Source organism: Carex rostrata, chromosome 8, assembly GCF_964058835.1.
Source record: "Carex rostrata chromosome 8, lpCarRost1.2, whole genome shotgun sequence".
NCBI lineage: Eukaryota > Viridiplantae > Streptophyta > Magnoliopsida > Poales > Cyperaceae > Carex > Carex rostrata.
Genome location: NC_135925.1, coordinates 13,636,044 through 13,653,914, shown reverse-complemented (window position 1 = coordinate 13,653,914; position 17,871 = coordinate 13,636,044). Strand labels below are relative to the sequence as shown.

Genomic DNA, 17,871 nt, shown 5'->3' with positions numbered 1-17,871 from the left:
TGTATTAAAAAAGGTTGAATTTGATTGGTTTCTCTTGGTCATTTTGCTTCAAAGCCGAAGCTAAAGGTGTTGAGTACTTGACCTGCTTTGTGGGTTCGTAATAAAAAAATCGAAGACTAAAACATCATGCAATTTCTCATAAATCAATAAATCTCTTATCTATAAATGCAATCGGATGATTAGAGTGGAGTAGGCTTGATGGATGTTGGACCTATTTTTGGGATTCGATGAGCTCCAAAACCTTTCGATCCACTTTAAGATCTGTGCACACAAACATTGTAGCGAATGTGCACGAATATTAAAGCATAACGCACAGATCTTAAAACAGATTGGACAGTCTTGAAGCGCATCAGACCTACCCCGCTCTAAGGGACGATAGGTACGCACCGAAATCATCGAGAGGCAATATAGATTTAAACTGTGTATTTCGGACTAAATGGTGTGGATTGGATTTCACCAGTAGCTATTTAGAACTTGATAATTGCTCAAACTAGTTTTAGCAAGGATTAGATAACCTTCTAATTTCAAATGGAGAGTCGAAATTATTGAACATTGGTGCGGTGTAAACTAAAGCGAGCATTTTATTATGTTTTGGTTTCGATTTTGAAAGCTGTAGTGAAATTTGGTTGGTGTACAACCCCATTCCAAATCGTTCTCTTCTTGGCTCTTGCAGTTCAACTGTTCAAGTTATCCGCTTAAATAAAAATAATAATTAAATCTGTATATGTCGTTAATAAATGCCAGCTAACGATTTACTGGTATGGAGAGGAATTGTGAAATTTATAAGACCCTTTTTTTTTTTAATTTGAAATTATATCATTTGAAGGGCCTTTTGAAAGTTCAGAGGAATCAACTCACTAAGGGCCCGTTCGGCTCCCTACTGTTCACCGTGGAAAAAAAAATTTGCTCAGAGCTAAGTTTTTATTCCCACGGTGAACAGTAAAATTCAGTTCAAAATTTTTGATTCCCACATCCATTCTTATTCCCTACTGGGCTGCCGAACGGGCCCTAAACGTTACTGGTATGGAGAGGAATCAAATGAATGGTAACAGGAGCATTGTTTTATGGAAGGAGATTGCTATATTGAGGACATCTTTTCTAATTTTGAGAGTTAAGAGAATTTTTTTTTCTTTTCTATTATGTACAACCTGATAGCTTCTATTAGGTTTTTAAAAAAAAAAGAGAGTTAAGAGATTTTTTTTCTTTAAATATCTATTTTGTCCTTCCACTCTCTCTCTAAGCTAATTAATAAAAGAACTAATAATAGAAATAAAGTAAAGTTACCTTTTCTTTCCCATAGTGATTGACACATGGAATGAATTACACTTTCTTCTTCATACGTATTCTTACCATTTCTGTTGTTCATATAGATGGATCTGATTAACAAGGAAGAATACGGTGCCATTGATAATGTACTAGATAGGGTATGCAATTGAATTTTTCTTTGAATTGACATTCATCAAAGACCACGACTATTTGAAATTTAATTTGATTTTTAGTTATGCAAATTTTATTCAATTAATTATCAAAATCACTAGTACAAACAAAATTAATTTGTGTCAGGTCTATTTCGTTAGTTTTATTATTAAATTTTGATTAGAGATATTTAACCGTAAGTTCTTAATAAATAATGGTCAATGCTTGAAGTCATAGTGAGTTATTACTTACAAAAGTAGGCTTGAGTTGTTGCATCAGATTTGTTTTGTTGGATCATTATTTTTCTGTCAAATTAAAATTCGACATTCATTTTCGTACTTATGACGAACACTGTTATTTAGTGTTAATTTTACACTTGTTTTCATGTAAGCAACTTATTATCCACTACTTAAAATGACAAGTAACATATTTTTAAAATCTAAGAGGTGTGCGTGCCTGTACCATTGTTTTTGTTCATGCTGTTTTACTTGTTTACAAAAAAATTAAGTATATTAATAATTAGATCTAAATATTTTTTTCTCAGTTCTACACAGTAGAATGATATTAAATTATAACATCAACCAAATCTTGCAATCTTTTTTGCCCATTATCTTTTCTAATAATTCTCTTGTAAGAACCTCAACAAAATCCTGAACACTTACAAGCCGTATGATTTCGATTATGTTTTGTGCACCGCTTGAGCTATAGTTTTAACTAAGTTGAATGTGTTGGAAATGTCTCTTATCTCACCTTTATGCAATTAGTTTTACTTCTAAGGTTATATTTGTAAGTTTCCATATTTAAAGTCTGTAAGACTTCTCTCAACTAAACTGAATCGACAGAGAGTTATTCTATTAAGCGAAAATAGTGTCTCTTTGTATTCCTTTCTCTCCTCCCAGTTTTAACATAATGATTGTTTAAAAGATGTTTATTAAAGTGTAACATTCTCATCACTTAATTTGTGTTATGGAGAGAGCGATGCTCTAGAACATTCGCATAAAATATCAAAGAATTGAGCAAACAGTAAGAGGAAATGGAAAACCATAAAAAATTTACATGACCGATCAAGGTTACTGGCAGTCAAAATAGTCCTGGTACCTCTAGTATGGTTTCTGGTACATAACTCTGTGTTAGCAGGTTGCTGGTACTGTTGTAGTTTCAGAACAAACAAAAACAATCAGGAATTATAAGAATCTGTATGAAGAAGAAAGTATTAATTTATGGAAATTCCATGCGCCAATCACTAACGGGAAGAAATGGTAACTTTTTTTATTTCCTTTATTAGTTCTTTTATTAATTGGGTTAGAGAGAGGGGGTGAAAGGACAAAATTGGTATTTAGAGAAAAAAATTCTCTTGGCTCTCAAAATTAGAAAAGACGCCCTTAATATAGCACTCCCCTTTATGGAATCAATATGATGTCATTAAATTATACACGGATAAACTAGCATTCAGGATTTGAGGGGAGACCTGGAAAGGATAGGATATGATAGGATCGAATTTTATATTGGTGAAGCCTCGCGAGGCCCGTTTATTTAAGGGGGAATTTCATGTATACCCCTCAAAAACATCAAAATTATGTATTCCCCCCTCTAAACTTTGAAATTATGTATTCCCCTTATAAACTTCAAAAACTCACAAATTTACTCATTTTATTATCATTTATATTAAAACTCATCCTAAATTTATAAAATGCCCATTTTACCTTTATTAAAAGCATACAACGCCCTATCAGACTCAAATTTGAATTTGAAGGGTTCCTTTACCGTCCGATCCATGTGTATCACATTAAGATAAGCACGCATCGCTTCAACTTTCGTTCGTGTTCGCTTCAAGATTTGTGCTAATCTAGCGTGCACATATCTTAAAGCAATTATGATCTGTGCACATCGCATTAAGATATGTACACGTTGCTTCACTATTTGTGTGTTTGCTTCAAAATTCGTGTTGATCTAGCGTGCACAAATCTTAAAGAAGTTCGAACTGTAGAGTACTCTTTAGATTCAAATTTGAGTCAGATGGCCATTTTATATTTTTAATAAGAGGGTATAATAGATATTTTTTAAATTTAGAATGAGTTTTAATATAAAAAATAATAAAATGGGTAAATATGTGAGTTTTTAAGTTTAGAGGGGAAAATATGTAATTTCAAAATTTAGAGGGGGACATACGTAATTTTGAAGTTTCTGAGAGGTATACTTGAAATTCCCCCTTTATTTAATTGTTTTGTAATCATATATATTGGAATTGGCTAGCATGCTATCGGTAGCTACGGTTCATTTATGCTACGGTATTTTCAAACATCTGATCAGCTTTAATTGTCGTGCAGAGATGATGAGGTGCTGATTCTAAGTTAACGGAGACAGAACATTTCAAACTGTTCTCTCTGTCTTATGTCTTCAATCTTGCCCAAAATCTTCTCCATCCGGCCGAAAATTTCCCTAACCCTCATTAGGGTTTTGTCCCGCCTCCTCCCCGCCCGTCTCCTCTACAATCATTGCGCCCTATTTTCCTCCTCTCGCTATCTGTCCTCTCTCTACTGGTGTTATTCTCATCTCGCACGCTGCCCTCTCTCCCCTGGTGTTGAGAGAGTTGTGTCTCTCACTTGCTACCGTGTTAGGCTCGACTCACTCCGGTGACCGTCTTTCCTCCGCCTTACAAGGAATTAAAAATTACTTGTAAGTCTCTCTCTATCCCTCTCTTGCTATCTCTGTACTTAAAAATTCTATACTTAAAAAAAAATTCAGAATCGAAAAATGTATCTGAGCCTAGAAATTGAATATATTGCGCACATTTCAGAATTGATTGGATTTCACACACGTAATCGCATATTTGGATCTGATAGAAAATTCTCACCGCATACTTGGTCTCGAGGGCTTTTCTTTTGAAAATTATAGAAAGACTTATAAAAATTTGTTCACTCTTGAGTTTAGGCTCTTACTGAAACATAATACTAATAGTTAAAAAAAAAACATCAGCTTAAAAGGTTTGGTGATGCATTATATAGCTTCATACAAGGTTTATTTTATTTTATTTTGTAAATAGGTTGAGAGATGAAGCAAGATGGCGGTTGATGACCTCAGTAATATTTGTGGAGAACTAAAGGTGATGGTCTCAGACATGGGATCAGAGATTGACAGGTATGTTTTTTTTATGTAATTTGTTCTCAACACCACATATGAAAAATCTAAAATCGATTAATGAATTGTGTAGGCTGTTTAAATGTGGGAGAATTGACAAAATTTCAAGTTATTGCCCTTACTTTGTCACACTTTAGCAAGCTACTGTTTTCTCTAACATTATTCTCTTCAAGCATTAAGTGTACAGTTAGCCACCATCACTCCTCTGAATATATATAGGAGTAGACAAGTAAAATAAATAAATAACAAACTAAAACAAAAAATATTACTTAGATCATAATTTTCTACCTGTATATGTAAAAATAGTAGGTACATGTACCACATCAGTCACAGGGATAGTAATCTCACAAACCTGTATGGTACCTTAGGTATATGTAGAAATGTGCATGCAGCAATCTTAGAATAACTGCAAATCATAGTGGAAACTAACTATAATAGAAAAAATGTATACATCATTAGCACACTCTATCTAAGAACATAACATGTAGTTCACAAAAACAGTTGTACTAGTCCCATTACTACTTGTACCAGTTGAAAACAGAAAATAAAAAATCCATGGAATACTTGTACCAGTCCCATTATTTATTCAATATCTCTCAACTGCATGCATACTAGAAGAATAAAATCATGATATCAACAGTTTCATTGATGCTTCTTATCTGTGACAGTATACTTGTTGCTGTACCAGATGTAGTTTTTTTTTTTTGGTTTCTTTTCATCTTATTACCCTTTATTTTGAAATCCAAGTGAACTTCAGAGCGAACTACCATTAATACAAATCCCCTTAATAGGTACAGGAATAAAAGTGAGACTGGTACAAATCAATATGACTGTTAGGTTGGTAACCTTGGAGACGTTTACCTTTAGCATACCAACAGAGGGAGATTCAACAATCTCAATTGCAATCTCAGGCACCTTGAAGGACTTGAGCCTTAGCCTCGTTGCCAGAAATTAGAAAGAAAAAGACATGGGAAGAAATTGAAAGTTCACATTTAGCAATTTCAAGAAAAAAAACTATGCTTAGCCACTTTTTACATTGCTTCTTGAACTGTTTTGTTATTATTATCCTTTGCTCTATTTACTTACTTTCAAATTTATTTTGCAGCCCGACGAACTACTATCAAGTATCAACTTCTTGTTGTTCACCAAGCTATGTTGCGCCAGAGGTTGTATATAATGACAGTTTAATTATTCAATTACTTCGCTACGTTGTAAGAACTATTCTTTATTTTCTTATATCTTTATTGCATTTTCAGCTTTTTTCGGCCGTTTGCAGTAGCTGCTTGGGAATCTTGTTAGCACGAGACAGTAATAGGGTCATTTTGGAGTCTGATTTCTAGGGTCATTAGACATAAAACGATCATAATTACTTAGTGCTTGATGTATATTTTGTTGTGTTGATGTGATGATATTATTACTTTAATTTGTGCTTGATGTATATTTTTGCTTGTTAGATTCAATAATTACTTAAAATCATTAAAAATTCCAATAAATTAGAAATTTTGGTCAGTGATGCTTGGCACATTGTGTTCTATCTGTGGGTGTATTTTGGGGAGACCATTCCAAGTACAATTTCATATGGAGACCATTCGAAAGTAGTGATTTTCAGTTGTTATAAATATTTCTCTTGCTCGTATTGCTCAATTGTGTCCCTGAAAGGGTTTTAAGTGTTTTGTTGACTCATATGAGCATGACAGATTTTGTTATAAAAATTTAATAAAGAAGACAATTTTAATATTAGGCATTGTTAAAAACATACAAGAAGCAAGTATTGTTTAAAACATACACATGATTAGATATCATCACCAGTTCCTTGCATTGATCAAAATTTTGTACAAGTTCATACTAAAGTGACCAAACTACTAAAGAGCATCAAATTCATTTCAAAAATACCAGTTCAGCAAAAGACTATAAGATACAAATTTGATCATACAAGAACCAAATTTAATTATAAACTATTTGTTCATGTTCATACAAGCCTAAATATTCAAAACAATTAACTATACCATAAATATGATTCCAAAAAAAAGCATAATCACATATCTCTTCTATCAGGGAAGAAAAGACAACCTGACAAGCATAAAGGAAATATGCAAATAACACCGTTGTTTTTCAAATATTACAGCCTCTAGATTAATACAGTCATTAATTCATGTTTGTTTGCTGCAGTAGCAATATTGATAACTACTGCTTAGTCGCATTAGCCATTTCATATTAATAAGAGTCAACTGACAATATAATGTTACACCCATCTCAACAAAATAAAAATAAGGCGCTACAAACAATGCACAAGTAAGAGCAATCAAAGTAATACATCAACATAAATAAAAATAAAAATAAGAGTCATTAATTCATATTATCAACTATTGTCATAGATCTCGGTCCATATCACAATTTTGCACATAGACCCTACTGTTATCTATTTTTTAACCAAAAGATCCATATAAGTCATCTTGTTATATATGCCCGCCTCGCTCTACCATCAATCCAAACAATGTTCTTTACAACTCCATCACTATCCGGCTCTATGGCAAAGAAAAACTCTGAGTCCTCCTCTTGTTTTTTATTAAAATGAGCCAAGGTCGTTTCCACATCTATACCCACCAACCTCCTATTTTCCTCAACTATTTGATTATTGACATCCTTCTTTGAAAAATAAAGTTTACCAATCCCACCAGCATTTTCTCCTAAGTAATGTCAAATTTGTGAGATTGGACATTCAATGCTCGCATCTGTCTTATAATTGCCTTCTTCTCTAAGGTCATGCCTTTTAGGGATCTCAGATTTCTTCTTTTTGATGGGCTATCAATCAAAACATGATTATGTACGGCATTAAATGTGGACACTTTCCAAACTCCATTCTTAAATCGTCTAAACCTAATGAAAGCCATACAACCACTCCTCGTATTTGGGATTTCCTTTTGAGGTGTCCCCATGTTATCTGCTTGCTTCTGTCGATCTGACAACCCTTGTTTTGAGCACACCATCCTAATTGAAGAAATCCCAGCTTTCGTCTTGGCACTAGTTTGTACCCGGACACTAAATTCGAGTCTACCACCATATGAGTTGTAAAACTTCTTAGCCTCAATTTCACTAGCAAACTCCATGCCAACAAACGGTTCGACATTCTCACTTTCTCCCATTCGTCACCTATAACATCATCTTCCTCAATCTCTTCATTCCTTTCATCACCTATAACATCATCTTCATTGATTATATCACCTCCAAACCAGTCTTCCTCAAACTCACCTTCCTCCACAATGGCCATCGGAAGCCCACCTTTCTCGTTGCTCATGTTACCTAGTCAAGTAAATACAAACATAAGAAAAATGACTTGTACCAATTTAGTCAAATAATCCCATAAAACTTGAGATGCTTTGTTTTGAACCAGTGGTCAGAATCCATTGGCATTGGTTATACTCATAATAAATGTTGTCACCTAGTTAATGACCAATTTAGAACAAAAATTCACCTGGTATCATTTATAAGTTTAAATCTTGAAGATGACAGAACCAATCTTTGTACTTGTGTTTATATCAAAATTATCCCTTTTAAAGTAATCAAAATTTTTTTTTAATGAAACTATAGGACAGATTTGGTCTGACTAAAAATTCAGAAACCAGTTTAAATTATCTAAAAGAGTCAACTGACTAATTTGATACAAACCAGAGTTTAAAGACTAATTTGATCAAAGCCTAAATTTTTCCAGAGCCGGTTGCAATTTTTTTGTAAGTATCATAACTTGCTCTATCTTCTATTTTGCCAATACTGGTGCATAACATATTGTCTTTAGGGTTATGTGCAAGCATAAATAGAGAGAGAGAGAGAGATACCTGATATGTGGAGAGGGCAGATTGAAAGGAGAGGAGAACTGCATCCACGGAGAGAGGGCAACACAAGAGGAGAAAAACCCAGCGACAGTAGCAAAGGAGACGTGGCAACGTGAGAGAAGTGCTAAACCCTAGCGAATCTCCATGGGGGAGGAATGCAAGATGGGAGGGAGTGGGGCGGAAAAAGAAAAAAACCCTACCGGGAGAGAGAAGGTCGGGACGGAGAGGAAATAAGAGAGAGAGAGAGCGATTAAAATTTTCTGTCTCCGTTAATTCAATTCAGCGCTCCATCTCTTTGCACGAAATTTAAAGCAATCATGTGGTAGAAAAAATACCGATAGCATGCTAGCCAATTCCTATATATATATATTATACATCAATCAAATCAAAGGTGTATCGATACAATAATTAAGCGTGCATTTTAGAGTGGTCTCAAAAATGAGTAGGGAAGTTCAAAATATCAAAGGATGCTACACAATAGTTAAGTGTACCGTGTAATAATTGAGTGTGCATTATAAAATAATAAAGTTTGTATTTTGAGGGTTCATATAATGAGTTCGGACTTTGGAAGAATATTGTATATGCTGAATTCAAATCTGCTGAAATTCCAAAGAGAATTTCAGAATCCCTGCAATCCCTCTCTTCTCTCTCTCATCAATAGTCTCTCTCCTCTGACTATTGATGAGAGAGAAAGAAGAGAGAGGAGAGAGATTGGAGGAGAGAGGGATTGCAGAGACCTAAATTTCCTTTGGAATTTCAGCAGATCCGGATCTTTATATGCTACCAACTTCCGTTAAAAATACATTGTAGGTGTCAATACTTGTTTAATATATAAATTGGCGTGTGCATCATGCAATACACAAATGTGCTTCAACAACAGAAGCGTGCATGACCATGACACCGTGTTCAAATGGGCATTCTAAAATTAATGTATCAAAATCTGAGTTGGATTGTATCATATATTAATATATGGGTGTTTATCAGCCCGTATTATTTTTCCATTTACGAGTCAATAATTATATTTAGAACAATTATTTCAATCTCCCCAATTTCAGTACCCGTACCCACAACAACAACAACAGATGAAGGTTGTACTATAATTCATACTAATTATATAGTCTTCTTTCTCAATTTCCATATTCGTATCCGCATCACCTTTCATAGGTATAAATATATATATTTTTTTTTGAAAAATAGTGACATTACCACCGATTTCATAGAAATCAAGCATACCTGATATGGTACCTAAAATAGGTACCAAAATCAAATATGAAAATATAAGATATTAATACTTTCAAAATAAAGTATTAATACTGATAAAATAAAATATTAATACTTGCATTCAGGGGCGGAGTCAGACATTCGAACTATGGGGGTCAAATATATATAGAGATCAATTTTACATTCGAACTATGAGGATCAATTATATACAATTTTTCTACGTAGAATAGGAATCAATTTTACAATATTGTGACATTTTATACTAAATTGTATATAAATTTTGCAAAAATCTAAAAAAATTGAAAAAAATGGGGTCAATTGACCCCCATTAATTATTTATAACTCTGCCATTGCTTGCATTCGTAACTTGATATGATCATTCATTTTTTCAGCTTTTCAATCGTCCCTACATTAACCTTCCTCTAATGAAGTAGTAGGTACCCCGTATTCCCGCATCAACCTTCTCTAATCGTTTCTACGTTAATTTTTCTCTAACAAAAATAATTGACCTCATAGGTATAAATCCTTTAGTGCATAATTACAGGTACTTGCAATACTTTATATTAATACTTTCAGATGTAATTCAACATCATATGTAAAAAGTACTTGCAAGTATAGTTATAAATACTTACGTGACGACGTTCCTAACAATTATGGCAGTTAAGGTGCACGTACTAGAGTGCGGATACTCATATTAGCTTCCTTATATTTATTGTTATTAATTTAAAAATAAACTTTATTAGAAAAAAAACCTTGATTAACATTTTATTATTCTTAGTTTGAAAAACGTCTAATTATCAAATCATGTCAGCTAAATTTTTACAAACGCATGTCAAATTTATAATTCGCAAAGACTAAAGAGAGTGAAGCTTGTAACTTTCTGATCACTCGTGCCACATCGTGAAGACTTAATTTTATCCGTTCAATCATATTTTTCTCTTTTCATTTATTTTGATCAATGCTTTTGTTTTTTCTTACGTCTCTCTTCGTTTTAAAGATAACGGGATTTCTTTGATCAATGCTTGTTTCGTCTTAGGATTTACCTCTCTACCTAATCCTTCTTCATTGCTCCTCCTCTAATATAAAAGGCTTGAATCGTTATGATATCTCTCCTCTTCGGGGTTTTCTCTGAAGTAGGAAAAATTCATGCTTCTCTTGACCAATCCAGTTGCTAAAATTACATTTTAATCTCTGTGTTGCTTTGATATTTCTCAAAATCAGCAACCTCTAGTCCTATTTTCTGCCTATCGAAGACACAAACTTATTGTATTACAAGATCTAATCATTTTTTGTGAATTTGACTTTTTTTTAGAGTAAGGTGGCAAGTAGCCATCTTAAGAATTTTCATTGATAACAAAATTATTTATAAATTCCTACCAATTGTTGCATTTAGCGCGCTTTTCTTAGACAATAATGCAAAAATTTCTATATACGAGGTAATTTCCTTTACAAAGTAAATAAATTGGTGAAACCTATTCTCGCTCGGTGGCTTAAGCCAATTTCGCGGTTTCTACTTTTCCGTCTGATGGGTAAAAAAAGAGAAAAATAAAGAAAGCAAAGAAGAAAGGACAAGCAAATAAATCCCAAATTAAGATAAAAAAATAAAAAAGATTCAAGGGCTTTTGTTTTTAGTTATTCTGAAATTAGATTCGGATGAGAAATTCATTTGAACGATTGAAATATAAGAAGTAATCTGGTGTCACCAAAAAAAAAATGCAAATAAATCTCTCCTCTTGTCAAAATTATCAACATATAATTAATTTTTATTTGCACATGTCACACCAATTGAGTAATTGACTGTTTCATTTCATTAAACAAAACAAGTCTAAATTTATATCTGTATAAGTTAAGAAAAAATATTTTGGTGAGGCATTATCCCTCTCCTATTTATGAACCGTGGGATCCTACCGACAGACAGACAGATCCATCTTCTTTCTTTCTCCTTCAATTAACGAAACATAGTCGAGTCACGTCACGCTATCCCCAAGTCTCTCTCTCTCTCTCTCTCTCTCTCTCTTCCGATCATCAATCAATCACCTCCCTCTTACGGCTTTTACCTTCTTCGAAGAATCGAATCAGTAAACAAAACAAACAAAAAACAAAATCAAATCCGAGGAATCAGTTAGTCAAAACAAAGTAACAAACTATAGGAAGAATCGGCGTAACTCGGACGGTAGGTCTCTTCCGATTTAAGGTTTCTTCCCCCAAAAGAATCGCCCAATAATCGGATCCTGGGTTGTCAATAGATAGATTTGTCCAAACTATGGTAGCAACGCAACAATGGTGCGACTATTGCTTGTTCTGGTAGAAGGTCGTAAGTTTTAAGTAAGGTACTTCAGAAACAATAGAATAAGGGGGCTTGGGCCCCCGCTGGCCACCCCCCTCGCTCCTTCTCTCGCTGGGGGGATATAGGAAGCTCAAGCTCTTACGATTTCAATAGCTTTTTTAATTTTTGATCAAATAGCGAAAGTACTACCTACCCAATTGTATTTATCTTTTTAAGAGTAGAGAGATAGAGATGAGTGCTGGTTCAACTCTGACGTCTGGTGAAGACCCGGCCAATCCCGGTGTCTCACTCGGCAGGAAGCTATTGGCCCACGTGGCAGAGAACGGTAACAGCTTTGAGTTTGAATGTGATGGGTCGACCACTGTCGAAGCCATTGGGCTCTCCATCCAGACCCTAACAGGCATCCCTCTCTCTGATCAACTCTTCCTTTATGGTTACAATTCTTTAGACCTAACACAACCTCTCTCCGCCTACAAATTACCCCAAGATGACAGTGAGGTATTCCTGTACAACAAGTCTCGCCTCCATGCTGACTCCCCCTTACCAGGTCCTGAAATAATAGATATACCCATTAACCCTGTCCTGCCGCCGCCTAGTGTGACACCTCCTCTAGAGACCAATTCTAGTGACCCAGCTCTGAAGGCACTGGTATCATATGAGCACAAGTTCAGGTACCACTTTCAGATATCGAACTCAATTTACGGTTGTACCAAGGTTAAGTTTGAGGTGTGCAAGAGGTTTGTCAGGGAGATACAGGTTCAGGAGCGTGCCTTGGAGACTGGACGTGGAACTCTGGAAGTCACTTTCCGGAAGCTCCTTTTTCGGTATAATGAGTTCATTAAGTGCTTCTCAAGGCAACACAAGGCACATGCCGAAATTTTAGTTAACTTTGAAAGGGATTTGGAGAGGTTAAGACGAGTCAAGTTGCCTACATATTTACAAAGGGAAGGTAGGAGGTGTTTGGTTGATTTAGTGAAGGAAAATGAGTTACGGAAGTGGGCTGAGGCATGTGCAGTCTCACATCGTCAGTTTGAGGGAAAGGTCTTCCAGCTGAAGTCGAATTTTGGTGAATTGAAGAGAAGAGTCGAGAACCTGTTTGAGGCCATGATTGCGAATTCGGCAAAAGATTTGGACATGTCTGTAAAAGAGCACCAGAGGCTGGTCAATGATCAGAGGAGCATCATGCAAGTTCTCAGGTAGTTTCTCGATTCCATTTTTCTACTCTGAGGTAATCTGGTTATTCAACATGCACCTCCTCGATCTCCTAATTCTAAATTGAGCTGTAATTGAGGTGTCATTGCACAAATGAGAGTAAGTCGAGGTGACGTTTTTCAAGTAGCGGGACTCTTCGTGTTCAATTATGTAAAAGATTTAGTTTAAGGGTTATACTTTGTGATTGATGAGTATTTGTTAAATTTGGTCCTTGCAATTTCTTTTTGGTACTTGCGACCATATTCTCAGCTTGAGATGATTTGGCTGGGTGGCAGCCAAAATAGTCCCATATTTTTAACTTGTAAATGCCTCTCAATCTGTTCTTCTTCTTTGTTGCTGTCTGCTAGCATTTATTGTCCTCTGTGTGTGTGTGTGTTGTGTACTTGACTACTCCAAAGGTGTCTCTACAAAAGATCAATAGTAGCATTTTTAAGTCCTTTGTTCATCAGTTGGATTTGCACTAGTAATGAATAAGTATCACAACGCTCCCACATAATCATAAAAGAACATTATTGGTTTACAGTCCATGCAAGCTAATCAATTTGTTCTCTTCTTTCAGCAAAGATGTGGACACAGCAAAGAAGCGAGTAGATGAATGCTCAAGACCCAACCTGTCAGCCTCACTGCGGCCTCACGATGCCGTATCAGCTGTGGGACGCATATATGAGGAGCATGAGAAAACCCACCTCCCCAACATGTATTCCTTTGACGAGGCTGTTTCTTCCTTCCTTGAAAAATGCAAAGCAAACAAAAACAGGATGAACCACTTAGTGCATGTGAGCATGCAGAGGGTCAAATCGGCACAATTCTCTATCAAAGACACCATGAATGAGCTGCATGCTTTTCAAGAGGTGATGGGGCATCAAGATAGAGATTTTGAAAATTTGAAGCTGGTAAATGGTATTGGGCACGCATATCGGGCATGCCTTGCTGAGGTGGTACGACGACGGTCCAATTTCAAGCTTTATATGGGTTTGGCAGGACAGGTGGCAGAGAGACTAGCTACTGAGAGAGATACTGAGATAAGAAGGCGGGACGGATTTTTGAGGACCTGGGGCCGGTATGTACCACATGACATGATGGCACAGATGGGATTGTTTGATACACCTAGCCAATGTAATGTTAACATTTCTCCCTTTGATGGGGACTTGTTGAAGATTGACTTGCCTGATGTGGAGCGTCTCGCCCCATTATCTCTTGTTGGCTCAGGTCTTGGAACTTTGAGCAATATCATGAAAACTGATGAGCTGTCAGAGATAGATGATTCGGATTCAGTGACTATTGAGGGCACAAGTAGGGTCGAGGTTGAGAATGCAAAATTGAAAGCAGAGCTTGCTTCAGCTATTGCGATAATATGTGGATTGAATGCAGAGGTGGGTTTTTTCGAAACTTCGGAAAATGGGGATCAATTTGAGAAAATGCTCAAGGAGATGAAGGAGAAAACAGACGAAGCACTTGCTTTAAAGGATGGATATGCTAACCATCTTGAATCTATGCTTAACTCAAAGCAGGAGCAATGCAACTCTTATGAGAAAAGGATAAAAGAGCTTGAGAATAAACTATCAGAACGTTATGTGCAAGGTCAGAGAGACACCGGCTTCAAGGCCCTTGAACAGATGGATGAATCTTCTTCAGCCACGTCGGCATTCATGGAGAAAATAACAGCTCCAGGGAGACAGCCTAGCAAAACTATATTGGAGGGAGGAGATGAGAACATGATAGATCTTATTTCGGGTTCAAATACCAACAACCCATCGACAGGATCAACACGAAACTCAATGGATGCCTCAATGAACCAGACCGGGGATGCTGAGAAGGAAGAGCGGTTGGAGATGAGGGATGATGCAGCAGCTGCAGGTGAAGCAGGTATAGACCAGCACCAGGTACGAGAGGAGGAGGCTGTGATGGAGCTAAAAAGAGATATAGAGGAAAAGATGAACCTTCTGGAAGAGGCCCAGGAGAAAATCAGGGTTTTTTCAGAGGATGTCAAGTCTCTTAGGGTAGAGCTTGAGCACAGCCGCAATTTACTTGATGAATCTCAGGTAATGAATGTATGTTTTTTTCTTTCTTTGTGCAAACTGCCTATATTTTATTTTCTATTGTGTGAATGGAATGATGACCTCACCTTATGCAAGAACATGATTCTCCATTTATATTTTTTATCAATGAAAGTGGAAAATAGTATAATTCTCCTTTAGCCTAATACTTGGTACCATCAATTGAAATGGTTTCTTATCCAGTAAAATGGTAATTCACATAAAATAATGACCTACATAGTATGGTATCAGCTGGAATATATATATATATATATATAGAGGAGGGTTCTATATATGTTTTGCCTATTTTGACCTACTTAGTATCTATTCGAAATGTCAAAGACAAATGTAATGAAATATTCCAGTATTTGACTGCACTGCTCGGAGCACTATGACTTGTGTGATCAAACAGACTCTTATGCCAAATGCTGTTGGGATTTTATAAAAGCAAACAACAAAATGTCAGACTGGCACTTTTACAGGAATGCATTCTGCAATCAAGTAGAGTACCAACATTCATTGTTGGTTGAACCAATTATTCATTGAAATATGACATTTTCAGATGAACTGTGCTCACCTGGAGAACTGCCTGCATGAGGCAAGAGAGGAGGCACGCATCAACAAATGTGCAGCAGAAAGAAGAGCTGCTGAGTATGAAGCACTACGGTCTTCTGCTCTGAAGATACACAGCCTCTTTGAGAGGCTGCGGGGTTGCATCACTGCCCCTGGTGTGCCTGGCTTCGCCGATTCTCTTCGCTCCTTATCCCTCTCTTTGGCCAGGTATGGGCCCGCCCTTATTATGTGTGAGAATGTGTGTGTGTGTGCCTGAGAGAGAGAGAGATGGTGATTGTTTTCTTTTCTGTATTTTTGTCCCTTTTCATTTTTCTTTGTGGGGGAACCATTAATATGGTTTTAGTTTTGGTTGGCAAGTTCTGCTGCAGTTTTATCTGACCTCTCAAATTTCAAATTTTGGTTTGAATTGTTTATATTCTTCTGAATTATGAATGTGCACTTTTGATTTGTATTGAAAAGAAAGAGAAAGCTGCAACTTGTATAGCTGGTGAAAGGGTGCTTCATTGAAACTCCCATTTCGTGAAGTGCCTTTTATTTTCGTTTAAGTTTGTATTAAACATACAATGATCATGTCAAGTTGAAAATGATCAAACAATTGTCATACTCTATATCAGTACATATTATTGAGGTAGTCGATTGCAAATAACTAAAAAGGGGAAGGTTGAGTTTTTTTTCTTCAGGTATGTTTTTGTTTATTTTGTCTATATTATCACTACTTTAATGAGCTTTTGTCCCTCTTAATCGATGCAGTTCGTCTAAGAAAGATGAAGGAGACGAGTTTCATCAGTGCATTAAGGTGCTTTCTGACAAAGTTGGATTCATCTCGCGTCAGAGTGCTGATCTGCTAGAACAGTGCTCTCGGATGGAAACTACACAGAGCCATCTTGTGAGAGAATTAGAAGAAAAGAGGGAGCTGATTCGCAATCTCTATGCTAAGCTTCAGCTTGAGAAGCAGGTAGGTACCAGCTGGTTTGAGTTACAATTTCTTTTTTATATAAATAAAAAAAATAAATAAAGTTGGAATGGTTGCCAAGCTTGTCATGTACAAACATACTTACAACTTCTCGACTCTATACTGATACTGTTGCTTACAGGTATCAAGATATGGTATGACCTTACAGAAAATTTCTGTCAAATTTTAATTACATTTCAACTGCCTAATTGTTTTACAAACAAAAGATTTAGTTCTCTACTGATAATATAATGCGCCCGACTTCCTTTCTTTTTTATTAATATGCCAGGCAAGCAAGGATAAGATATCCTTTGGCCGACTTGATGTCCATGAGCTGGCAGCCTTTGTGCGCAACTCTAGTGGTAAATATGAGGCGGTAAACCGTAACAACTCGAATTACTACCTCTCTGATGAGTCAGTTGCTCTTTTCACTGAACAGCACTCAACCCAGCCGGCCCACATAATTGGTCAAATTGTGCACATAGAGAGGTGTGTGGTGCAGTCTGACATGTCTGGGTCCCGGTCCGGATCTGGGTCCCGGTTTGGGTTAAACCCATATAACCTCCCGGTGGGTTCTGAATATTCCGTGGTGACAATTGCTTTGCTTCCTGACACCATTCGTTCAAGTGCTTCCTGATCCTGCCATGTGTCAAGCTTCGTATGGCTGTTGAAATGAAGGGAGAGAATTCTCTGTAAATATTCTGATATAAACTATATAATATATTATAAGAATTATGGATACAGAAACTTTTCTCTTGTGTTGTTTTCAGTAGGTAACCAATGGCGATCATGTAAATATGTTAATCTTAATGTTTGGTAAAAGACTGTTCTTTCAAGATCTTTGTTCTGGGTCTAGCTCTTTCGCTTTGAAATTGGTAGTGGTAGCTTGTTAGTGAAGAGGCCTTGAGATTGGCCCATGGATGAATTGTCAATTTTTTTCGAGTTCACTTATGAAATAATGCAATTCACGCATGCCTATCGAATGTAAATTTTATGGGATGTTGATCTTTAAGTAATGCTCACATGAAATAATGCAAATACTGTAAATTTGTCGTCTACTATGATTTTTTTCTCTGTCGTCCTGTTTCTCGTTTCCTTTTTAGCAGGAACACCATTTTATTTACACCAATAAAATACCTCTAATTACTTTCTTTTACGAAAAATTGTTATTTCATGAAATCAAAAACCCAAAGTTGGATCTTGGGC

The 17,871-nt window shown here is 36.0% G+C and overlaps 1 protein-coding gene across 1 annotated transcript; it reads left to right on the top strand.

Annotated features, from left to right (window-relative positions):
• Positions 1–11,530: 11,530 nt before the first annotated feature.
• LOC144557867 (autophagy-like protein) lies at positions 11,531–17,501 on the top strand. The gene is made up of 5 exons (XM_078306491.1): positions 11,531–13,088; positions 13,664–15,146; positions 15,703–15,920; positions 16,464–16,668; positions 16,955–17,501. The coding sequence occupies exons 1-5, from the start codon at positions 12,124–12,126 to the stop codon at positions 17,300–17,302; spliced, it is 3,219 nt and encodes a 1,072-aa protein (XP_078162617.1). The 5' UTR covers positions 11,531–12,123; the 3' UTR covers positions 17,303–17,501.
• The last annotated feature ends 370 nt before the right edge of the window (positions 17,502–17,871 follow it).

Bases quoted from the DNA above. Each gene is read 5' to 3' on its own strand.
- LOC144557867 (XM_078306491.1), top strand. From the start codon at position 12,124: ATGAGTGCTGGTTCAACTCTGACGTCTGGTGAAGACCCGGCCAATCCC. The intron at 13,089-13,663 runs GTAGTTTCTCGA...CTCTTCTTTCAG, and splicing joins AGCATCATGCAAGTTCTCAG to CAAAGATGTGGACACAGCAA. The intron at 16,669-16,954 runs GTAGGTACCAGC...TTAATATGCCAG, and splicing joins AGCTTCAGCTTGAGAAGCAG to GCAAGCAAGGATAAGATATC.